The sequence below is a fragment of the Sus scrofa genome, chromosome 18 (genome assembly GCF_054392235.1).
Source record: "Sus scrofa isolate SSC_HxYL_T2T_F1_AM1 chromosome 18, Sscrofa_HxYL_maternal_Yorkshire_Landrace_v2.0, whole genome shotgun sequence".
In the NCBI taxonomy this organism is placed as follows: Eukaryota; Metazoa; Chordata; class Mammalia; order Artiodactyla; family Suidae; genus Sus; species Sus scrofa.
Genome location: NC_139400.1, coordinates 37,581,337 through 37,607,167, shown reverse-complemented (window position 1 = coordinate 37,607,167; position 25,831 = coordinate 37,581,337). Strand labels below are relative to the sequence as shown.

At 36.8% G+C, this 25,831-nt stretch overlaps 1 protein-coding gene across 6 annotated transcripts in view; it reads left to right on the top strand.

The window, feature by feature from the left end:
• The window catches only part of CFTR (CF transmembrane conductance regulator), a 190,818-nt gene that overhangs the window by 106,006 nt on the left and 58,981 nt on the right, over positions 1–25,831 (top strand). For all 6 annotated transcript variants that reach the window (XR_014833210.1, XR_014833209.1, XM_021078522.2 and 3 more), the window contains 7 exon segments: positions 867–961; positions 4,098–4,184; positions 5,661–6,387; positions 9,907–10,035; positions 16,457–16,494; positions 16,907–17,157; positions 20,615–20,694. Coding sequence is in view for 4 of the 6 variants with exons in the window: in XM_021078522.2 (XP_020934181.1) it covers positions 867–961; positions 4,098–4,184; positions 5,661–6,387; positions 9,907–10,035; positions 16,457–16,494; positions 16,907–17,157; positions 20,615–20,694 (1,407 nt within the window). In the remaining 2 variants the exon portion in view is untranslated.

The following is a 25,831-nucleotide window of genomic DNA, read 5'->3' as shown; positions in this document are numbered from 1 at the left end:
ATGGAGGTTCCCAGGCTAGAGGTCCAATCAGGGCTGTTGCCGCCAGTCTACACCAGAGCTACAGCAACACAGGATCTGAGCGACATCTGTGACCTACATCACAGGTCACAGCAACTCTGGATCTTTAACCCACTGAGCAAGGCCAGGGATTGAACCTGCAACCTCATGGTTCCTAGTCGGATTCATTTCCGCTACACCACGACGGGAACTCCCAGAGATTCCCTTTTAAAAGAGTGCACTTAAATCGGAAAGAATGGGAGTTCTCCTTATCATTCGAAGGAATGGGAGTTCTCCTTATTTTTCAGTGGCAACAAACCTGACTAGTATCCATGAGGATGCAGGTTTGATCCCTGGCCTCACTCAGCAGGTTAAGGATCAATCCAACATTGCCCTGAGCAGTGGTGTAGGTGTCAGATGGAGCTGAGTTACCACATTGGTATGGCTGAGGTGTAGGCCAGCAGCTGCAGCTCTGATTTGACCCCTAGCCTGGGAACTTCCATGTGCCGCAGGTGCAGCCCTAAAAACTAAGCAAACAAACTGAAAGGAAGCCTACTTTAGCATGTTAATAGCACAATGGATGATATGTGCATGTCTTTATCTTATCATAAATATTTTTGATATTTCCCATCCTTATTTATTTATTATGAGTGACATTTTAAAAATTAAAGAAAATTTTATTTATAAAATTTCGGTAACGTTTTGACCAATTGAAATGAATTTGAAATAACAGATGCAGTGTTCATAATTTCTGCTGTGGTTAAAGCAAGAGCCTGTTCTATGATATTACATTGGAAGGAAAATGTACCTTTCAAATCCAGATCTGGCATACTGACATTTCCTCTCTAACATTTTATTTTTGGTCATAGGACATCTCCAAGTTTGCAGAGAAAGACAACATAGTTCTGGGAGAAGGTGGAATCACACTGAGTGGAGGTCAGCGAGCAAGAATTTCTTTAGCAAGGTGAATATCACTTTATTGGTCCAGCAAGCGTTTGTAGTAAATATCATGCATGTAAAAAAAAATATATATATAGCTGTTTCTCTATTTCTTGATATTCTCTTTCCATAGTTGAAACAATGCCTGGGATCTTATAGCTAGCAGGTTAAGAATAACTTAAGGAGTTCCCATTGTGGCTCGGTGGTAACGAACCTGACTGGTATCCATGAGGATGCAGGTTCAGTCCCTGGCCTCCCTCAGTGGGTTACGAATCTAGCATTGCTGAGAGCTGCAGTGTAGGTCGTAGACATGGCTTGGATCTGGCATTGCTGTAGCTGTGGTGTAGGCCAGCAGCTGCAGCTCTGATTCTACCCCTAGGCTGGAAACTTCCAACTTCCTAGGCTGGCCCTAAAAAGACAAAAACAAAAACAAAAACAAAAACAAAAACAAAAAAAAAAGAAAGAGAGAGAGAGAGAAAGAATAACTTTTAAGAACTATAGGTAATAATGTAAAGCTGATGGCTTTTTAAAAATGCATACCTTTATGTTAGTGTGTGTATGTTTGTGTGCCTTATGATTTGATTTACTACAATTGGAAAACCCTGGCATTCTCCCTAGAATAGGAAAGAGATTAAATTTTTTTTAGTCCTTTCTACAACCCTAGCTCATCCTACCCCATGATGTACACACCTGCTCTAGGCTTCTGTTTATGCTTCTTGGCTTAAATAAACATATATTTTCAAAATTTTCATAAATTTTGAAATTTCATGTAATTCATCAAATACATGTCATAACAAAAATGCAAAGCAAATGATGTCACGTAGCTTAAATTCCACAATCTTTAGAGAAAAATAAATAGGACAAGCACATTGTGGGGTAGTAGGGAGGTCTCTTAGGAGAGATACTCTTGGTCTAAGCATTTTGAGCTGTCAGAGAGAAGTGCATATGTAGTTAATTTGTGTCAAGAAGAAAAACCTTGTGGTTAAACTGTAACTTTCAGTTTAAAAAATTATGGATGATGGAGAGTGTTAAATATTCCTCCAGTTTTATTTGAACAAAATTCTTATGTTGCCAAAGTTATTAACAAGAAATCACATTGACTTATTGATATTTTGGCTCTTTCCCTTACTTTCTTATGCTTTCAAAAGCTGGGACAGGAAACTAACTCCCTGAGCATCTGTAATTGCTTAGTCCTCGTTTAGGTGGGGTGTGTAAGGTGTGTGTCTAATTTTACTTAATCCCCATATCAACCCTTCAAAAAAGGATTGGTTGCCCCACTTCGTAGAAGAGATCGTGAGATAACTGGGGCAGCTGGATCTTAACTTGCCAAAAGCCACACTGGGCAATGGTAGAGATCCAATTTGAACCACGTCATCTTGGCTCTACATTAAACCTTAATCTTGGGATTACAATGTCAAGTAATAAATCAATAGATATGGATAATTCACAGACAAGATAATGGCTTCTGAATAAATGAAAGCTGATTCATCTGTGAGCCAAAGTAAGACTTGCCTGAAGCATTTCATTTCAGATTTAGGTAAGATATGCTATATGACTTCAGACATTTAGCAGAGAGTTGAATTTGTATTTGTCAGTTTAAAATTTGATTTTATTATAAAGTGTACATAGTTTGAGGTATTAATGAAAATAATTGTTTATTCCTATTCTGATCTGTCATGTGTTGTACAGGTTTGGATGATAAATATGTTATTTCTAATCTCTTGGAAACTGTGGTCATAGTTATGAAAGAGGGAGAAGTAAGAATTGTGTGGGGAAAGAAAGCTCTTGAGGGCTTTACCTAGTTTTTACATGTTTTTACGTGTTTACCTAGTTTTTAAATGTTGTCTTCAAAAAGAATTTACACTGCAAAGGCTCTTTTAGATTTTACCTTGACTTTTTGTCATTTCTGTTTTTTAGTTATTAATATTACTTCTTTTAGTTACTTGCTGACTAAACACGGTTTCCTTTCTACAGAGTTATATGTAAACACCAAATCCTATGTAGTTAGTTTGGGGTAGAGTAACTAACAACCACAGATGAAAAATTTAATTTGATAGGGATTGCATTGAATCCGTAGATTGCTTTGGGTAGTATGGCCATTTTTACAATATTGATTTTCCCAATCCAGGAACATGGAATATCTTTTCATTTCTTTACATCTTCTTTGATTTCTTTGATTAAAGTTTATGGGAGGGGGAGGGAGTGGGAGGGATCGGGAGCTTGGGCTTATCAGACACAACTTAGAATAGATTTACAAGGAGATCCTGCTGAATAGCATTGAGAACTATGTCTAGATACTCATGTTGCAACAGAAGAAAGGGTGGGGGAAAAATGTAATTGTAATGTATACATGTAAGGATAACCTGACCCCCTTGCTGTACAGTGGGAAAATAAAAAAAATTATAAAAAATAATTTAAATATTGTGAAGAAATAATCTCATGTCCATGCATATGGGACCATATCTTCATCTTTTTACTTTTCCAAGATCAACTTAATGAAGATTTTACCTGCTCATAAAATTTGGTGTTTTAACTTAGAAAATAACATGAGTAAGGATTTTTATTGCAAAATTTTCACCCTTCACTTGTGTGGAAGTTTTATGAGTGTGGTCCAGAAACTAAGAATACAAAGAGCAAAAAGCAATATCAATCATACAGCCATAACAACACTGCTACCAATTTATTAGTAACAGCCAACATTGAAAAACATTAAAAAAAAAAAGTCATGTAAGTGCTGCAATTTAGTTGCTGCCTCTGACATTTTACAGGATTGAAACATTCTATTTTCTTCTTTGCCTTCCCACCAAAATGCAAGACCTCTGAAGGCAGGGCCTGTGAATTTTTTAATCGTTGTATTCCTAGCAAGTAGCATGGTGGTTGGCTCCAAATAGATATCATTATTAAAAGGTTTGCTTTCTTTCTTCTTCTTTTTTAAGGTAATATTTAAAATGGTACATATGGTGTGATTTGGTTTGTAACTTTTGCAAGTGTGTGTTACATATATTTAGCAAAACCGCTTTAGCATCTCTTGGAATATTGTGAAAAGCCATAAACATCATATGCGATTCATCTTTTTTTGTTCTTCAGTTAAAATCATCTACATTGAATGACATGGGAAATATTGAGGGAATCTAATTTTTCAATTTCCATTTTCTTTTTAGAGCAGTATATAAAGATGCTGATTTGTACCTATTAGACTCTCCTTTTGGATACCTAGATGTTTTAACAGAGAAAGAAATATTTGAAAGGTATGTTCCTTAAATAACTTATAATGCTCATGCTAAAAGACAAGCGAGAATGACTCTTCTACCATGGACTGTATAGTATTTCTTGAGAAATATGCCCATCATTATGACTCAGTGTGGCAGAATGTAATGTAGCTGAGTAACTCAAGGCCAATTTTCCCTCCATGGTCAAGATTCAAGATCACATCCTCTTTTCTCTATCTTTTGGTGAGCCAATTTCTGTCATGGCTATTCAACCATCACCATCTGTGTAGTTTTTACAGCATTATTGTCTTAGGACATAGCTTACATTATTTTAACTAATTATTACACTTACAATTTCTATTTATTTTTGTTGTGTTAGTATTTTATTCTATCTTCTCCTTAGATAAGAAACTTCTTAAGAAACCAAAGAAACGGAATGTTTTAATGTTGTAATGTAGGTGGATGCTCAGACCATTCATCTACCTCAGTACATCCTTCAGAACCTCCTCCACAGTCACACAAACCTGGGGTGTCTGTTTCATTGGAGCTCCCGTTAGGGCTCAATGCATGTAAAGTGCTAAGAGGAACAGTTATACGACTTGCTTCAAAGTTTCAAACTGACTTCTTAGACTATATAATAGTTTATTAAGAGAATTATCCATGATTGATTTTAATCAATAGGGATGTTGATATATGTGTGTATAAAATGGCCACATTATTCCTAGAAGCATAGCTTTCTCAGAATTGAGTTAAATTTAACATTTGTGATATTATTTTTAGGTCCTGTAACTATAAGTAACTTCTTATCAACATAAAGTTTGCTAGTTGTGTTTGTGCATTAGAATGATGCCTTTTCCTACATAATATATAATATTTTAATGCCTAAAATAAATTTATCTCCTTTAGATGGCTCTGGTCAGGATTTACTTCTAGACCAGAGGGAAAATTTGTTGGAGGAGGGTCACATTTATTATTCAAGTCTCAGGTTTATGGTGGTTGTGTTTTTAAGAAAGCAAATACTCTTAATATAAGCTCTTGAGGACTAAATTGGTGGTTAACTTCAAATATAAAAGGAAATGAATAGAGAATTTAAAGAACAAGAAAGCTCTGACATTTTAGAAAGACACACAGAAATATAAACCCTAAGGAGTATTAAAGGTCATCTAACAATTCCCTCATTTTCTAGATGAATCAACCACGACCCAGAGTTTGTTCAGTTAAATGTTTATTTAATATCAGATATTTGATTTCATTCTCGGTCAGTTAACACTCAACTTTACAATGTAGCACACTATAGTAATTCAATAATATAGTATTTCATGCAATAATGATTCAAGAGGTACCAAATTAGTTCCTATTGAATATTAACCTTTAGAATTTTTTAAGTATAATAATAACATCACATGACAGAGGCTTTGTATAAAAATACATTAATCAAATGTTAAAATTCAATACATATGTTATTATAATAAAGTATTTATCAATTAACCTTTGTATATTTTTATATTCTTAAAGCTGTGTCTGTAAATTGATGGCTAACAAAACTAGGATTTTGGTCACTTCTAAAATGGAACATTTAAAGAAAGCTGACAAAATACTAATTTTACATGAAGGTAGCAGCTATTTTTATGGGACATTTTCTGAATTACAAAGTCAGCGGCCCGACTTCAGTTCAAAGCTTATGGGATATGATACTTTTGACCAATTTACTGCAGAACGAAGAAATTCAATCATAACTGAGACTTTACGGCGTTTCTCATTAGAAGGAGATGCCTCTGTGTCCTGGAACGAAACAAAAAAACAATCCTTTAAACAGACTGGAGAGTTTGGTGAAAAAAGGAAGAATTCCATTCTCAATTCAATCAACTCTATAAGGAAATTTTCAATTGTACAAAAGACTCCCTTACAAATGAATGGCTTTGAAGAAGATTCTGGCGAGCCTTTAGAGAGAAGGCTGTCCTTAGTTCCTGATTCTGAGCATGGGGAGGCAATTCTACCTCGGAGCAACGTGATCAACGCTGGCCCCACGTTTCAGGGACGACGGAGGCAGTCTGTTCTGAACCTCATGACCCGCTCCTCAGTGAACCAAGGTCAAAGCATTCACCGAAAGACAGCGACGTCCACACGGAAAATGTCACTGGTCCCTCAAGCAAACTTAACTGAAATAGATATATATTCCAGACGATTATCGCAAGATACTGGCTTGGAAATAAGTGAAGAAATTAATGAAGAAGATTTAAGGGTGTGTATGAATTATTAGTGTGGTGTTTCAGTTTCTTATTTACTTTTTTTTTTTTTTTTTTTTGGCCACAGAGTGAGTTGTAATATATGGCAGACTTACTCAAATTTGAATTTAGGATCAGGTTTATTTTTAAGATTTCCCAAAGTCCGAACTCCATAAATTAGATAATCATCTTCAAAATGTAAGAGAATCAACTATTTCCTTTTGTGATGTCTCTGCCCATAAGCTATAAGTCAAAGGAAGGGATAGTACTGGGTCCTTTAGTAAGCAGCGATAATCATTTTTATTATTTAGAAAAATAATGAATGATTATAAATCTGTTTCATTACCACTTTAAAAATTCTTGGGAAGAGGTAGAGTGAAAATAAATGTATAAACAAATAACTTCAGTTGTTGAAAGACCAAGAAATATTTCTATAGGCAGGTAGCCTCTGAAAGGTATATAAACATCTAGCCTTGCCGTAGGACTAACATTCTGGTGTACACATCAGTCTTGCCTTAATTTAGTTAGTCTGAACTCTTTCTAATCTTTTAAATTTACTATTTATTTATTTATTTGTCTTTTTAGGGCTGCACCCATGGCATATGGAGATTCCCAGGCTAGGGGTCAAATTGGAGTTGTACCTTCTGGCCTATACCACAGCCACAGCACCACCAGATCTGCACTGCCTCTGGGGCACACCACAGCTCATGGCAGCACCGGATCTTTAACCCACTGAGCGAGGCCAGGGATGGAACCTGTGTCCTCATGGATACTAGTCAGATTCATTTCCACTGAGCCATGATGGGAACTCCTAAATTTGCTTTATACATAGGATTTCTGGACAGGTTTCTTTTAAAGAAGGTATGTGAAATTCAATATATCTATATTCAAATTCAACCTCTATACTGTTCTCCATAGTGGTTATATCAGTTTGCATTCCCAGCAACAGTGTAGGAGGTTTTCTTTTCCCCCACACCCTCTCCAGCATTTGTTATTTGTAGACTTATTTATTATTATTGTTGTTATTGTTAAAGTATAGTTGATTTACAGTGTTTCGGTAAGTTCTGTTGTACAACAAAGTGACCCAATAACACGCAGTTCCTTGTGCTGTACAGTAGGATCCCATTGCCCATCCATTCCAAATATAACAATTTGCATCACCCCAAGCCCCCAAAATGCCCATCCATCTCACTCCCTCCCCTTTTCCCCCCAGGAACCCCAAGTCTGCTCTTCTTGGCCATGACCTGTTTCGGTTTTCAGTTTGTTCGTTATTCTTAGATAGATCATCTGTTCCATATTTTAGATTCCGCAAATAAGTGATATCATATGGTATTTGTCTTTTGCTTTCTGGCTTACTTCACTAGGTATGAAAGTCTCTAGATCCGTCCATGTTGCTGCAAATGGCATTAGTTTGTCTTTTTTATGACTGAGTAATATTCCACTGTGGTTGCCAAGGGCAAGGTGAGAGAGAGTGGGATGGACTGCAAGTTTGGAGTTAGTAGATGCGAACTATTAAATTTAGAGTGGATAAGCAATGAGGTCCTATTGTATAGCACAAGGAACTATATGCAGTCTCTTGGGATAGACCAGGAAGGAAAAAAAACATAAGAAAGGAAATTTATGTATGTATATGACTGAGTCACTTTACTGTAGAGCAGAAATTGGCACAACATTGTAAATCGACTATAATGAGAAAAATAAATTTAAAAAGAAATAGATAATTTAAAAATAAAATACTTTCAGTGTTCCTATAATTTTTTTTTCTTTTTCTGCTACCTTGTGACATATGCAATTCCTGGACCAGGGGTCAGATGTAAGCCACAGTTGCAGCCTATGCTGTGGCTGAGGCAATGCTGGATCCTTTAACCCACTGTACTGGGCTGAGGATCGAACTTGCATCCTGGTGCTTCGGAGACACCAGCGACCCCATTGTGCCATAGTGGGAACTCCTGTTTCTATAATTTTGAAAAAAATTTCCTAAAAGGTAATTTATCTGTATGGTTTTTGTTTGTTTGTTTGTCTTTTTGCCTTTTCTAGGGCCGCTTCTGCGGCATATGGAGGTTCCCAGGCTAGGGGTTGAATCGGAGCTGCAGCCACCGGCCTACGCCAGAGGCGCAGCAACGCGGGATCCGAGCCACGTCTGTGACCTACACTACAGCTCATGGCAACACCGGATCCTTAACCCACTAAACAAGGCCAGGGATTGAACCCGCAACTTCATGGTTCCTAGTCGGATTTGTTAACCACTGCGCCACAATGGGAACTCCTATCTGTATGGTTTTAATATCAATATGAATGAATCTCTCAAGCCTGATTCTTAAAGTTTAATTGTTAAAAATGATCACTTTGACTGATAATAGTTCCTATTTATTGAACACTTCTGGTGCCAGAAGCATATACTTAGAAGGTACCTGTGATTATCCTCATTTATGGATAAGGAAACTGAATTTTAGAGTTCAGCTGCCTCAATTCATGCAGCTCCTAGGAAATCAATGGTAAAGTCCAGATTCAAATCCAGGTTTGCTTGACTTCAGAAACCTTTATTCCTGGTTAGTGTATATATTCCAATTTCCTAGGATCCTTTCTTTGTATGAATTTTGTTGACTTTATAAAAAATGAAACCATTCCTTCCCTTCGGAATATCTGGAATTGGTCTCTGTCTCTGTCTCTCTCTTTTTCTTTCTTTTTTCTTTGTCTTTTTGCTTTTTCTAGGGCTGCTCCTGTGGCATTTGGAGGTTCCCAGGCTAGGGGTCTAATCGGAGCTGTAACCACCAGCCTACACGACAGACACAGCAACGCTGGATCCTAACTGTGTTTGCGACCTACACCACAGCTGACAGCAACGCAGGATCCTTAACCCACTGAGCAAGGCCAGAGATCGAACCCGCAACCTCATGGTTCCTGGTCGGATTCGTTAACCACTGAGCCACGACGGGAACTCTGAATTGCTCTCTTTCAAATTATTGAATTCTGTCTCTCAAGGAACCAATGAAGTCTTTTAGGGGAACATTCTGAGGAGTAGAATTATACAATTTAAGTCATAGCTGGAAAGAGGAGAGTCCTAGCTACTAAGGAATATATAAACATCACTTGGCATTCAGGTCCATTGGAAGACCTCTCTGCAGCTAGCAAAATTCCAAACTGTATTTTTCCATGGCCCCTCAAAGAAATAAATCAAGGAGGGTTCTGAGAAGCTCAGCTGATTGGTGCATTTATTTGATAAAATGCATGACACTGTTAAGTATTAAAATAGTAAAGTTGCCCTCAAAATAATACAGTTGTATTATCAGTGATATATGTTCAGAATTTGAAGAATTGCAGTGTTTTTGATTTTTCAAAAAGCTCTGCTACTCCAGTGGACATTATACTGGCTGTGGAGTGACATCACCTGTCATTCATTATGGTTTACTAATCAATTGAAATTCACTTGATTTCAAATAGTAATATTCCTTTATTTATACACATCCAAAATAAAACCACAGTGGTGGTGTGAAACTGTGTTGTGTCACAGTAAGAACTGTGATTCTTCCCTTCAGGAGTGCTTTTTTGATGACGTGGAGAGCATACCAACCGTGACTACCTGGAACACATACCTTCGATATGTTACTGTTCACAAGAGCTTAATTTTTGTGCTGATTTGGTGCTTAGTTGTTTTTCTGGCTGAGGTAAGAATTTTCTGTTATAAGATATTACTAATAGTTAAATTATGAGTAGTAGTTAAATGTGTGTGTGTGTGTGTATATATATATATATATAAGAATTTTCTGTTATAAGATATTACTAATAGTTAAAGTTAAATTATGAGTAGTAGTTAAATGTGTGTGTGTATATATATATATATAATCACATATATATATATGTGATTTTACATTATAAAATGATATGTATAGTTTCCTACAGGTCTTCTATTTATATTATTTCATATGTATCATATCTAACATATGTATCTTTCACATGAAGAGTTTTTAATAGGGACATTCGAAACCTCAAAGTAGAATGCCTTTATATGGATTGAAATTAAACACTTAAAATTATTCTTTACTGAATTTTGAATTCATTAGACTCTAGATATTGCACTATTAAATATGCAAGTAGTGAATTACCACATTTAAAAGACTACTTTTGAGTTCCCTTGTGGCACAGTGGGTTAAGGGTTGTCACTGCTATGGCATGGATTCAATCCCTGGCCCGGGTATGGCCAAAAAAAAATAATAATAAAACCTATTTCCTCACAAAATACAGTAAATATATATTGGTGGATTTATAATCATAATCACTTTAAACAAGACTTTCAGAGATTCACATCACAAATTTTCTTACAGACTTCTTTTGTCTTCGATGCCACCTTCCTGGTCTCATTTGCCATGTCCCTGCCATCCTTCACATCATCAGGTTAAAATAAAAGAGGGGGGCAGATAGCACAATAGGTCACAAGTTCAGTTCTGCATCAAGGTGAGAGGTTCCTAAGCCGGTTGGTGCATGAGGGTTTTCTCTAGATCTGGAGCAGCCCCTCGATGCCAAAACGGGCCAGGCAAAGGGTGTCTAGGTGTGAAGTGACTTTGGGGCTAGAGGGATACATAAAGGCCCAGGCTACCTCAGGGGAGAAATGACCCAGGTGAAATACTGCCTCTCCTGAGGGTGTATAATTGTATACATACCTGACACCCAAACTTTTAACTACATCATTTTCTTATTAGGCTGTTTCTAACCTCTAAATGAAATATTAATTATCACTCTTCCCTGACCAAGTAAGATAATGTGAAATATCCAAGGGTATATACCAAAAATGTTATACGTACCGCTTTATCTATAAACTGTCAGTTTCCATTTGATCTTTGACTTTCAATGATATTTCTGCTTTTGCTCTACTACTATTTTAAATTGATAAGCCAAATGGAGGCTGACATGAGATGCAATGTAGCATAGTGCCATCTCTAGAATCAGACTGGCCTGGCTGTGAATTCTAATTCTGTGTTATTAATACTGTGAAACGGAACAAGTAGGACAATCTCTCTGCGTCTCAGTTTCTTCATCTGTAGAATGGGGGTTGTGGAGTTCCCTGGTGGCTCAGTGGGTAAAGGATCTGTGTTGTCACTGCTGCAGCCCTGGTAGCTGCTATGACATGAGATTGCAAGATTGATCCCTGGCTTGGGAACTTCCACATGCCATAGGTGTGGCCAAAAAAAAAAGAAGAAGAAAAAGAAAAAAGTAAAATGGGGGTTGTAATAGTACCTATTTCATAGGTCTTAAAAACTTATTGAGTTGATTTATAATGTTGTATTAATTCCTGCTATACAGCAAAATGACTCAGTTACACACACCTTATTTTTCATATTCTTTTCCACTACACGTTATCATAAGTTCTTGAATGTAGTTCTCTGTGCTATATAGTAGGACTTTGGTGTTTATCCATCCTATATATACTAGTTTGTCATGGGCCATTTTTCTGGGTTGAGAGGTATCATGATTATAAAGCATTAACTGTAGCGCTTGGCACCTAGTGAGCAATGCTTAGTTGCTTTTCTCACTAGTATCCTTAATGTCTATCATCATTATAATACTCAGGGTAGTTCAAAGTAAACAAGTCCACAGCAGATACAGTGAAATTTTCAATAATTACTTCTGTACATTAATAAAAATTGGGGTGGGGTAACTTGACACTCTCACATGAGTAATAAAATTGCATTAAAATATATTTCCAATTTACCTCATTAATCTTTGCCAGTCATACCAAATGATCAACATTAATGTGAATGAAACTCAGTCCTTTGCCACATTTAATCTCAAATCAGCCCTTTCTACTTGTTATTGATTTGAATCCCTGCATTGAAAGGTCAACATTACTTGAATGTCTTCATTAAGTTTTATGGAAAAAATGATCCAATCTGGAATGTTGTGGTGATTAATGTTCACTTACGGGATCTTTGTCCCATGCAGAGCCATAGAACTGAACTTATGCACCTTTCAACATAATGTATAGTTGATTAATTAATTAGAAATTGAGCATTGGGCTGCTGCACATGTATGCAATATTATTAGCTCATTTACTCGAGAAGATTGTGGTCCTTTGTTCTCAGGCTAGAAGCCAAACTACTACGGAGGATGTAAATGTTGTATAACTTCCCACTATTAGTCGAGCATTCACAGTTATTGCAAAAACGTATCTTTTTATGTCATTTTATTTTATTTTTATGGCCACACCTGTGGCATATGGAAGTTCCCAGCCTAGGGATCAAGTTGGAACTGCAGCAGCAGGCCTATGTCACAGTCACAGCCATGCTGGATCTGAGCCACATCTGTGACCTACACCACAGCTTGTGGCAACAATGGATCCTTAACCCACTGAGCGAGGTCAGGAATGGAACCCACATCCTCACAGAGACAATAGCAGCTTCTTAACCCGTTGAACCACAAAGAGAACTCCATCATCTGCTTTTTAAAAGGTTTTCTATGTTGTTAGTTATAATTTCTCTCTGTTGACATTTGTGTTTTTTATTTAAGTATCCTCTTATCCATCCCTCCCTTTATTTATTACGTACAGAGAGACTGCTGCCTACTGTTTACCTGGTATTGTTCTAGGCACTGAGGGTGCAATGGGAAAGAGGACAGATGGCTCCTCCCTGCTCTTAAGAAACAACATTTTGAGGGAGGAGATAGATAATAAATACATTTTGGTGGAAATAATCACAGAGTATAGTAAGTGCCAGAAGGAGGAAATAGTGTGCTAAAATAAAGGTGGGGCAAAAGAGGGTAGACAGGCAGAGACCTTTCTAGAAAATGACACCTGAAAGTTAAGAAGGATCTGACGTGCTGAGACGGGTGCAATTGCAAAGGTCTTAGAAAAGTTTGGTAAATTATGGAAACTGAGAAGAGGCCAACAAATTGGGGGAATGGGAAAGAAAAGTGAGAGGCATGTCGTGTGGTGACATTGGAAAAGTAGGCCAGAACAGGTTTGCAGGCTGCAGGAAAGAATTTAGGTTTTATTTTAAATACAACAGGAAGCCTTCAGATGGCTTCAAGATATGATATGATTTATTTTTTAAAAAAAGATTCTTCTGCTATATGGCAAATAGATTGGATGGGTTCACCAAGGGAGGCGGGGACATGTGTGATGACTGGAAGGGATTGCTCTTACTCACTGGGCGCAGCAACCAGAGCATTGAGAACCTTTAGTCATATTGAAAGGCCTCTGCATACTCCACAGTGAAATATTTAGGACTGTCTTTTTTGTAGCTCATTAATGTTCTTCATGATAGAATGTTGGACCATTATACCTTGTTTGCTCATACTCACATTTTTTCAACCATTTCTGCACCTGGCCTTTACAGTTGTCTTCTCTGTCCACACCTGTTTTTTTCAGTTGTGCTCATCAGACTTGTGCCTGGTGAGGTTATGTTGTGGTAGGGTCCCTTCCAAGTCTTCAGCACATTCTTACTTTGGTTCTGTTTTTGATGTTGGTGTTTTACTGTTGGAATTTTACTACATGCATGATCAACCTCATCTTTCACATCTCTGATGATGTTAACTAGTTCATTTAGCAAATAAGTCTTTCAAATATAGGTACTTGGCTTCTCTCTCCATTTGTGTGTACTATGATATTGTATCCCCAACATGCCATTATTTTTTAATCATATAAAAATTATCTGTATAATTTAAATTGTGGCCTAGCTTCTAAATACTGGCTACTTTTTCATCTTGGGGTCATTTGCAAAATTGTTCATGCATCGACACTTGGCCATTCATGGATCTACTCTAAAGAACACCATCATCAAATTCCTGATGCCTAGCATGAGTATATAATGAACACTCTGGCTACACCTCTAAAGATCTAATAGTTTTAATCTGTGCATGCACTATTTGGTAGCCACTGGCCACATATGACCATATAAATTAAATGAAATTATTTAAAATGAAACAAAATGTAAATTCATCTCTTCAGGTGCTCACACTGGTCATATGTCAAGTGATCAAGTGCCACATGTGTTATATGGCAATGATATTGAACAATGCAGATATAGGACATTTCCATTATTATAGAAGTTTCTATCTGTCAGTGTAAATCTAGGCTACACTCTTTTCTGTGTGGTATGGAAAACCCTGAAAAAGCTGGAAATAAAGACCCTTCTTCTTTTCCTCTTTAATCTTTTAGGACTGTCACTCTATCATAAACTGCATGAACTTTATAATGTCAAACATTTCAGAAATTAAATGTTAGAACTTAATTGGTCATTTGTTTAAATGTTAGAACTTAATTGCTAGATATTTTTACCAAAGTCATATGTCAAGTCTTTGGAAATGTTTTTGTTCCAGTCAATAGAAGTAATTTGAATTGGTGGTTCCACAAGAGGTCTCTATTCATAAGGGCCAAGAAATAACTTTATATTATACTGATTAGATCCATGTCTTTGAAAAACATCTTTGGTTATTGTTTCATAGTAAAAATTATAAAGTATTTGTTTCTGGGATCTACTTCCATTCAGAGAAAGCTGGCAATGCCAACACTATTTATACTTCTCTAGTTGGAACAAAGAAGGACTATAATGACAAAAGAGTGCCTCAGAAATATACCCTTATCTAAGTTCTTGAGTAATTTGATTAGCGTTAGGAAATAGGAAAACATTTGTACTGGAACAAAGACTATTGAAATTGCTAGATTATTGCTGAGTTTCTTGTCATTTTGAATTCACTTGAATTTCCGAGAAACAAAGGAAGTTTTCTTTTTATTAATACAGTGCGTGGAGATTATGTGTATAATAGATGCAAACTATTGCCTTTGGAATAGATAAGCAATGAGATCCTGCTGTATAGCACTGGGAACTATATCTAGTGACTTATGATGGAGCATGGTAATGTGAGAAAAAAGAATGTATACATGTATGTGTGAGTGGGTCATCTTGCTATACAGTAGAAAATCGACAGAACGCTGTAAACCATCTGTAATGGAAAAAAATAAAAATCATTATAAAAAAAGAAAAGGAGGAAAGTGAGAATAATGCCATTAGATTTTTCATTATTATACTCCTACCTGGTATGTGAATTTAACTAAAAATTATATAATCTTTAAAGGATAGGACTTTATAATGTAATTTATTAATTAATATTAAATGTTCTGCACAATTTTTATGTGGTACTGTTAAATACTTAAGATAGATTTGAGTATGAAATAAGACATATCCTATATGAAACATATTTATTTCTCCCCTATTTATTTTTATGCTGTATTCAGTTTCAAATTATTTTACTTATAATTTCTCCTTTTTTCTACTTGATTCTTTGGTAAAGCTGTTACTGGGCTAATTGTATAATTTCAATTTTGCAATTGTGTAAGTATTTTGATATCTTGAGTTGGTATCATCACAAGATCATCCCAAGATTGTTTCCCCACAGGGTTTAGGCATCTAGAATGCCAAGGTGAAATAGAACAGAGTGCAGATCATTTAAGCATCAAAGAAACTCAAAAATCATAGTTGTTAAATATTTTTAGTTTAGTTACAGTATAGAATATTCATTCCTCAGCCGAAAGTTTCCACCCTGAAAAAACTCAAATAGTGCCAATAGTGTGTTTTAACCTGAATGCCCCTTATCTTTATGTATAAACTGAATTTTTGCACTGTTGAGATTTTTACTGACTTTCATAAATGTGTATCCCAGCTTTTCCAATAATTAATTGATCTTATAGTTGTGAGTCCCTTATAATCTTTGTTCAGCAAAGGCATAAATTATTTATAATCACTAGCCAGATAAGTTATCTGCCAGCAAACTGAGAGTAATCAAATAAGAACAAACTTTATTATTTCAGACATTTAACTGAAATCTTTTCTTTCCTGTGAAGGTCAATGAATATTTTCTGCTGAATTAAGGAGAGAAATGGAAAAATATTTTTTTCAGTGAAATTTGAATTCCTATTAACATGTTCTCACCTCAAATAGTAGTTCTTTGAATAATTATTGCAGCTGCTGGATCCAGGAAAGAAAAGCAAAGGAAAATAAAATTGTGTGTATTTTTATGTGGTAGAATTAGAGGTGGGTGTGAGAAGAATAAGAAAAGATACTGGAAAAAAATCAACTGTGTATTGTTCCATTTCAGGTGGCTGCTTGTTTGGTTGTGTTGTGTTTGCTTAAAAAGTGAGTATTCTATGCCCTATTGTGAACTGTATTTTGTTTCTATTGATTATTTGAGTCTTATTAAATATTTTAATACCAGCTATGCTTCATTTCCCCATAGTGTTCAGTTCTTTTATTTACCAATTTCTAAAGGACTTAGTTGTGTTCAGTTTCCATAAAATGCAATAAAATATTTAAAACAATATGGCACAGAGTTTTCTCTGAGTGTTTAGTGAAGATCAGTTTTACCTATTTCAGTGGTGAAAAGCTAAATCTACTTTCTTGTAATAGTAAGTCCTTTAGACTAAAGGCATACACTCTGTTAATGGAATACGTTGTGTTGCTTTAGACTCAAATTCAGCATCATCTATATGTAATGGAAATTCAGTGGGAAAGTTTGGTTGCCAAATAACAATTTCCTTTTGCTCTACAGAACATCTCCTCAAGACAAAGGGAATAGCACTAAGGGTGCAAATAACAGCTATGCAGTAATCATCACCAGCACCAGCGCATACTATGTTTTTTACATTTACGTGGGAGTAGCCGACGGTTTGCTTGCTCTGGGACTCTTCAGAGGTTTACCACTGGTGCATACTCTAATCACAGTGTCGAAAATTTTACATCGCAAAATGTTACACTCTGTTCTTCAAGCCCCTATGTCAACCCTCAACACATTGAAAGCAGGTACTTGACTAGGTGTCCAAAATGAAGCTGCTGATCCTCCATGAAAAGGGCCCATGAGTTGGTTGGTTTTCTAGTAGTAGTGTTGGCTTGTGCATGGAGGCATCTACACTTTGCTGAGCTTCCTTATGGCAGGCATGTCCATGTCTCAAGCATTATAGGCCATCAGATACTGTGGCTCCTCATATTTCTTCATCAACTAATTAGAGTAGCTCAGCTTGTTAGATAGAACCTGCAGCTGATGGGACTATAGCAGCAGATGTAGGCCCTTCTAAGTTAGTTGTCCTCTGCTAGGTATTTGATTGATTCCCTCTAGGCATCTCGTTGCCGATGTATAGTGTTATTTAAAAGAGAAGATTTGAATCAATCAAAAATATATAAACTCTTTTACTAATGAAGTCTTTTGATAGGGTAGAATAATCTAGTTTCATGTAACTGTTCAGAGATGATCCTATAAATTCTTTCCTTTTTTTTTAAGTGGGTATTTAATGTATGCAGAAATATTTTTATTGTATTTAAAAATATTTTTGACACTATCATAGAGATTGGTAAAAGAGTACAAAAGCTATCAGTTATGAGTAAGAGCTGAAGACCTAACGTTGGTGACTATGATTGATAATACTGTATTGTATAACTGAAATTTGCTAAGAGAGTAAAGCTTAAATGTTGTCATACAAAACGGTAACAATGAGAGGAGATAGATGTGTTCATTAACTCAGTGAGAGGAATCCTTTCACAGTGGATACCTGTATCAAATCAGCACATTGTATACTTTAAATATCTTACAATTTTAATTGTCAGTTATACCTCAGTGACAATAAATTAGGTCACAAAGTAAGAGCAGTGAAATAGAGGGACTAAGAATTTGTACACTAAGGACAATAAGATACTTTGAAAGTAATAAATTTTATTGGTTCCCCTTTAGACAAATCCACATTTAAAGAGTCTGAGGTTAACAAGGAATCTCCTGAGTTTTATTCTTACAGCAATCTGTTGAGCACTTACTTTGTGTGGCATTAAGCCATGGGCTGGCATGAAAAGATGAATAAGACACAGTTCTTGCCCTAGAACAATTCAGACAAAGGAGAAGAGGTAGACATAGAAACTTTGATTATAAAGGAAAGAATAAATTCCAAGATTGAGATGTTTTTAGTGATTTGTATCTAAAACGCTCAGGAATTATCCATCCCTTTTTTCTGAATAACAACATTTCAGTGTCAGTATTCAGGAAGGTTTTTATATTTTTTCTGAAGCCCTTTGTGTCTCTAAGGCCCTTGCCTTATTTGGGTATACTCATCACCACGCTCTGTTTTAGAGCTAAGAAATTTAAGACCTAAAAGGGAATGTCAAATTTTCTAGATCCAATGATTTCATGTTTTTTAATGGAAAAACTGAGATCTGGAGAAAATAGGGGATTTACCTAAGATTCTAGCAGTGAGAAATGGGCAATGAGAGATAATGGAAAATAGGGAAAGGAATAATTCTCTCAGAGGATTGTTATGAGAATGAAACAACGTCATCATCTACAAGCCTGTGACACAGCCAACACAAAATAAATGCCAGTTCCCCACTATTGTTCCCTTTCTGTCAGTTGTTTCCCATTTGAAATATACTAAGCACCAGAATTATACACACACACACACAGACAGACACATATATATGTGTGTATATATACATACACACATATATATGTATTTTTTACCAAAGTGACTTCCATTGTTTTATACAGAATACCATAAGCATTTGTTTCACTTTTTGGTTTATTTATGAAAAGATATACAAATATGTTTAATTAAATATGCTAAGTAAAATATCATTAGTAAGGGCTAGGAGATAGTGACATATAAAAAATAAGCATTGAATAATGCCTGTATACATCTTTTTGCTGAGGGCTCAGAGCGATATAAAATAAATGTAACATGGTCCCAATGACCTCTAGCAATTTGCAATCTAGAAAAAAAGATATAAGACATGTATACAAGTGACTAAATGGCATGGATATATAATTATGGTAACACCGAAGTGCTGAGAAGATATATTAAAAGTATGTCCTGAGAAGTATGTGTCCTGAGGAGGAAGGGTGCTGGTGGAGGAATTTGAGCTGGTGCAAACAGTGATGCTTTGTTGCAGGAGAAGCTGATTTCAGTGGGGCCAGGAAGGAGACATAGATTTGAACATGTAGAGTTGAGGGGGAGAGGGTTTTTAGGCAGAGGAAATGACGTGGAAAAGGCAAGGAGGTAGGAGAGTATAAAGAGTATTTAAAGAATAAACCTGGAGTTCCCTTTGTGGCTCAGCGGTTAATGAACCCAACTAGGATCTATGAAGATGCAGGTTCAATCCCTGGCCCCCCTCGGTGTGTTAAGGATCCTTCCGGCATTGCAATGAGCTGTGGTGTAGGTCACAGATATGGCTCAGATCCAATCGTTGCTGTGGCTATGGTGCAGGCCGGTAGCTGTAGCTCCAATCTGACCCCTAACCTGGGAACTTCCATATGCCATAGTTTCAGCCCTAAAAAGTAAAAAGAAAAAAAAGAATAAACCAGATTGAAACAGAAGGTTTAAGAAGAGGAAGCTTGTACCTAGGTTGGTTTAAGAACAAATTATGAAAAACATTAAATATTAAACTAAGGATTTTGGACTTTATCCTACAGTTAATGGGGGGAGGGTAAATGATAAGATTGAATATCACTTCGTACAGTTCTATGTAATATTGTATCTAATTATATGTTTAACTCACTGTAGACAATGAATTCCTTGAGGGCAAGGAGCAAGACTTATTCAGCTCTGTTAACTCAGTGCCTAGCGTTGTGCCTGGCATCTAATAGAGACTCCAGATGTAACTTTTTTCATTGAAGGAAAAAAATGATCAGACTTAGAAATGTGTGTCTGGAATTTAGAAGGCTGCCTGAAGCTTAAACTGCAAGAAACCACAACATGGCAAAGGAGGTTCACGTGGTGGGCAGGAAGGGGTTGAAAGCAGTCAGGGGTTCTGCTGAGCTGTGTCAGAAAGGTGAGTCAAGTCAGAAGGGAGGGAGACTCTCCATCAGAAAACACAAATGGAAGGGAAGGATGATGGTATATCCAGAAAATTGTCATTAAACACACGCTTGCCAGTGTGAGGTTGTAGTAACAGGGTGAGTGCCCATTCCTGACCTAATTTGTGATAGGGCTCAATTAAAGGCACTGGGTTTTGCCAGAATCTTACAGTCACCTGTATTTTATACAGGTTTTAAAGTAGGAGATAATAACTTGAACACAGAATTATTTAGAACTTTTGTGCTACAAGTTACTTAGAATCCTTGTGCAACACTAAAATCCATGTCCTTATGTACCTGATTGTATGCTAGTTGTTGAGTTCTGAATGGTTTGGGTATGATCCAAATTGATCAAATTCATCAAATATTGATATGTCTTTTTAAGATTACTAGTTTTTGAGGAATTTACCTTTCTTTACATTACAGGTGGGATTCTTAATAGATTCTCCAAAGATATAGCAGTTTTGGATGATCTCCTGCCTCTTACTATATTTGATTTCATCCAGGTTTGTAGAACTAAGTTTTATTAAATGTCTTTGCTTTGTTACATTTTTTTAAAAATAGAAAAAGTAGTAAATGAGTTCTTATTTTTCCTTTGATTAATAGTTGAAGTCCTGTTTACTGTGTGAATCTTGTCAATGTGTTAAAAATCTTTAAAATAGTCATAAATTTAGTAAATTCTTTAATAAGTCAGAAAAGTTTACCTGACCCAAACCCAAGGCAATTCTGCATTTAGATGTAATAACTTTCTATTTGAGAATGACTTAAGAGGTCTAACAGAGCACCACCCAAATCACTGTCCATGAAATGTGAGATTTTTGTTTTTTTCACAGCCACACCTGTGGCATATGAAAGTTCACGGGCCAGGGATTGAATCTGAGCTGCAGCTGCAACCTAGCTACAGCTGCTGCAATGCTGATTCCTTTAACCCACTACTGCACCTTTACGGTGACCTAAACTGCTGCAGTCAGATTATTTACCCACTGTGCCACAGTGGGAACACCACAAAGTGCGACATTTTTGACATTGACTTCACTACTTGATAGAATTCCCCTACCTCCAAAAGGCCCATGTTAAAATGAAGATCGGTTGATTTCCTGGTGGACTGTGGTTTGAATCAGTCTCATCCAAGAACACTTGAGCCCAGATTAGCTAGGCAGCTGCCTCACAGTAAAGATCATGATGCAGGGGCAGAAGTACAAGTGCCTTTTCAAGCAGGTGGGAGGGGCAAGAAAAATTCAGGACTGGTGAGGCCTATCCCTGGGTGATACATCTGAAGACAGAGGGTAGCTGGACTCTGAGTGTGTGTCCTTGGGTTGGGGTGATTGACGGTAAAAGTGAAGAAGGAAAGAAGGAGATGGAGATGAAGGTGACCTAGGGGATACTGCATTAGGACCTGTTAAGTGACAGACCTCCAAGTGTTGTGTTACTAACCTTGGCTGGCGGACCAGGTGTGAAAGCAGGTCCCTGTCTGGTTTCGGTTGAGCCTCAGAGAGCAAATGGCACAGTCTCAGTGACCTCCTTGGAGAGACACTTGGAACCGGATACTGTTCTTCTCAGGATGAGTCGTTCCCTCCTACCCTCCACTCTTCCCCCGCTGGGAACCTATGAAATAAAATAAGGGCTACTGCATTTGTGTGTATACACAGCTGACATTGGCAGGTGCAGAAAAAACAGATTGCCAGTTTGCCTCATCTGAAGTGATTGGCACAATCAAACACATTAATAGTTCCAAGTGAACTTTAGCATTTTGAATTTCCTTCAATTACTCTGTTTAGGGATATAACTCAGCAGCCACTGCTAGAATTCTCTAAGTGATGCTTTTGAGTTCATGCATGTGAAGAAGTGTTTCCCATACCTTTTGTTAATTTCTGGACTTTTCTTCCTTGTTCCAGGAGTGTAAATGACTGATCCAAAATGTAGTAGTTTTAAATCAGGTTCAAACTGGAACTTGGACATCTTGACATGATTGCAAAGGGATTCATGCATGTTAGCTCTTGATAATTAAAAAATAAATGTAGTCTGCTAAGTATTTTCTGAATCAGTGTAAGGCTCATTTCAGATATCCTCTAGGAAATTTTCAAACTTTTGTTTTATAAATTAACACTTTTTGACACACATGATGGCTCTCAAATCCTTTCTCTTATGACAATTTGAATAGTTTCTGCTCAACTTCTAATGTTGTTGGGGTTCATTAGTTCAGAAGTGAATGGGCAAAGCTCTTTTGATTTCCCTGTTTTATTTATGAGTGTCTCACATTAAGGAAGCATAATATATGATAACAAATACAGTAAAATCTGATTGATTTTATTAAAAAATTCATCAGAGGGGTCCTTTAAGTTGTGAACTCCTCTCGTCATACCTAATTATGTTCATATTAATGAAATTTTATTCCAGTCACATTTCAGACACTGACTTTTTTCATAGAATAGGGATAGGGCATACCTGTAAATTTCCTTTTTTTTTTTTTAAATGTAATTTTGGAGTTCCTGTTGTGGCTCAGCAGGTTAAGAACCCGACATAGTGCCCATGAGAATGGGGATTCGATCCCTGGCCTTGCTCAGTGGGTTAAGGATCTGATGCAGCTTGGATCCAGCTTTGCAGTGGCTGTGGTGTAGGCCAGCAGCTGCAAGCTCTGATTTGACTCCTAGCCCAGGAACTTCCATATACCTCAGGTGTGGCCATAAAAAGAACAAAAAGGTAATTGCTATTCACTCTAGTTCCTAACATTTGATAATATTCTGAGAATTTTCCTTTCTGGTTTGGAACATTGAATAGTGAAAATGAAAGATCCAAATTCTCTTCTGCAAATGCCACTGTTTATTTTACCTTGAGCAAGACTTTAATTGCTAAGGGTCTAAGGTTTCTAAAATGAAGAAGGTAAATCTGTAATTGTCACTTTCAGTACTAAAAGTGTGTGCTTCAGATTGGCACACTGGAAGTGGACCATGCATGACAAATGCACACAGAAACTATCCTAGTGTTCCATATGTCTTTATGTTTGAGTGAATGATTTTTTCATGAAACAGAAGCCTGCGTATTTTAAAATAGGCCAGTCTTCTCTTTTCAGCTTCACAATCTTTAGGTCTTTTTTGATATCTTCTCTCTTACCCTAATATACGAATACATAGTGAGTCCTGCCACTTTGATTGCTACTGTGTCTTTTACATCTTTTCCTCCCCAATATTCATTCTATTAATCCCACTAATCCCTTGCTTAAAAATTCTCAAGCACGAACTATTAATTACGGATGAAATTCCAGGTCTGGTGTTCATTGCACGATTTTTTTTGGGGGGGGGCATGTTTTTAGAGCCACACCTGCAGCACATGGAAGTTCCCAGTCTATGGGGTAGAATAGGAGCTGCAGCTGCCGGACTACATCACAACCACAGCAAAACCAGATCTGAGTCATGTCTGCAACCTACACCACAGCTCACAGGCAACCCCAGATCCTTAACCCACTGAGCGGGGGCCAGAGATCAAACCTGTGTCCTCATGAATACTAGTCAGGTTCATTAGTGCCGAGCTACAACGGGAACTCCCCGCATGATTTTAAATAGTTATTTATTCATCTATTTATTGATTAATAAATGATTTCAAAGTGATCCTTCATTCTTATCATCTGCTCCAGTTTCACAGGCAGCACTGTGTGAGCTTCAGTGTCAGGAATACTTTGGAGCTGTTTTTGGTAGGTGAAAATGTGGTGCCCACTTCCTAGGAGCATGATTAGATAGTGCCTTCTATGTTCCGTTGATTTTTAAGTTTTTTTTCTTGGAATTTTAGGGCTTGGGTAAGGATGAATGAGAATTAAAAATATACACTCCCAGGAGTTCCCATCCTGGTGCAGCAGAAACGAATCCGACAAGAACCATGAGGTTGGGGGTTCGATCCTTTGCCTCGCTCAGTGGGTTAAGGATCCAGCGTTGCTATGAGCTGTGGCGTACACTGCAGATGCGGCTCAGATCTGGTGTTGCTATGGCTGTGGTGTAGGCCAGTAGCTGTAGCTCCGATTGTACCCCTAGCCTGGGAACCTCCATGTGCCTCTATAGTTATTTTGTTGTCCTCTTACTAATACACCTGGTCTGAAATGATTTGTTTGTTATTCCCTGTGAATTAAGAACTTGGACAGAATTTAAAGGTTTTGTTGTATGTAGTTAGAATATCAAACATATTAAACCAGTGCCTTTAGTTTTGCACAAATGCTAAATTATTAGCTTCTGACCTCAGTGTCTAAGGATGGCTTCTTATCAAGCAAATAGAGTTATTTTCTTCAAAGTTTAGACTTATTTTTCATATATTTCTCCATTTGGGCTACGTACTAGATGATTATAACTTTAGGAAATCTATCTTGTGAATATTTCATCGCTTTCAATCGGACCACCTTCTCCATTTTTCTCTAACCCAGTGTGTTATTTCGGTTGGCTGGTATGCAGTTCTTCCTATTCTGTCTTAACATGATTACAATTTTATTCCTAAGAATCTCCACTGTATCAGCAATCATTAAAAAAAAAAAAAAACCCAACAATGATCACTTTCCCCAGCCATTGTTATAATCCAACAGCTCCAGGTTGGAGTTATACAGTAAAAATAACACAAGACAAATGACACAGTGCATTTACAACTGTCAACAGCAAACAGAAAACCCTGATCTTAATGGAATAGCTGAATGTATCCATGCTGCCGATGCAACAGCATTTGTCTTACTGATACACTGGTATTTTCGTAATGGCCTACTCGTGTATGTACGTATGTATGTATGTATGTATTTGCCTTTTGTCTTTTTTTTAGGGCCACAGCCATGGCATATGGAATTTCCTATGCTAGGGATTGAATCGGAGCTGATGCTGCCAGCCTACACCCCAGCCAAAGCAAATGTGGGATTCGAGCCATGTTTGCAACCTACACCACAGCTGACAACAATGCTGGGTCCTTAACCTACTGAGAAAGGCCAGCTCTCATCATCATGGATGCTAGTCGAGTTCATTAACCACTGAACCAAGATGGAAACTCCAGGCCCCTTTATTTTTTATTTTTAAAACTTTATTGGAGTATAGTTGACTTACAATGTTGTGTTAGTTTCAAGTATACAGCAAAGTGAATTAGTTAAACATATACATTTAGCCTTTCTTTTTCAGATTCTTTTCACATACAGGCTCTTGAGTAGAGTTCCTAGTTCTATACAGCAGGTCCTTTTTAATTATCCATTTTATATGTAGTAGTGTGTATATGTTAATCCTAATGTCTTAATTTATTCTTTCCTCCAACATTTCCCCTTTGGTAAACAAAAATTTGATTTAGAGATCTATGAGTTGGTTTGTTTTGTAAATAAGTTCTTTTGTATCCTTTTTATTAGATTCCACATATAAGTGATAGCATATGATATTTGTATTTGTCTGACTTACATCACTAACTATGATAGTTTCTAGATCCATCAGTATTTCTGACAATGGCGTATTTCTTTTTTATGGCTGGGTAATAGTCCATTGTATACATGTACCACATCTTCTTTATCCATACCTCTGTTGATGGACATTTAGGTTGATTTCATGTGTCAGCTATTGTAAATAGTGTTGCAGTGAACACTGAGGTGCATGTATTTTTCTGAATTATGGTTTTCTCTAGATATATGCCTAGGAATGGGAT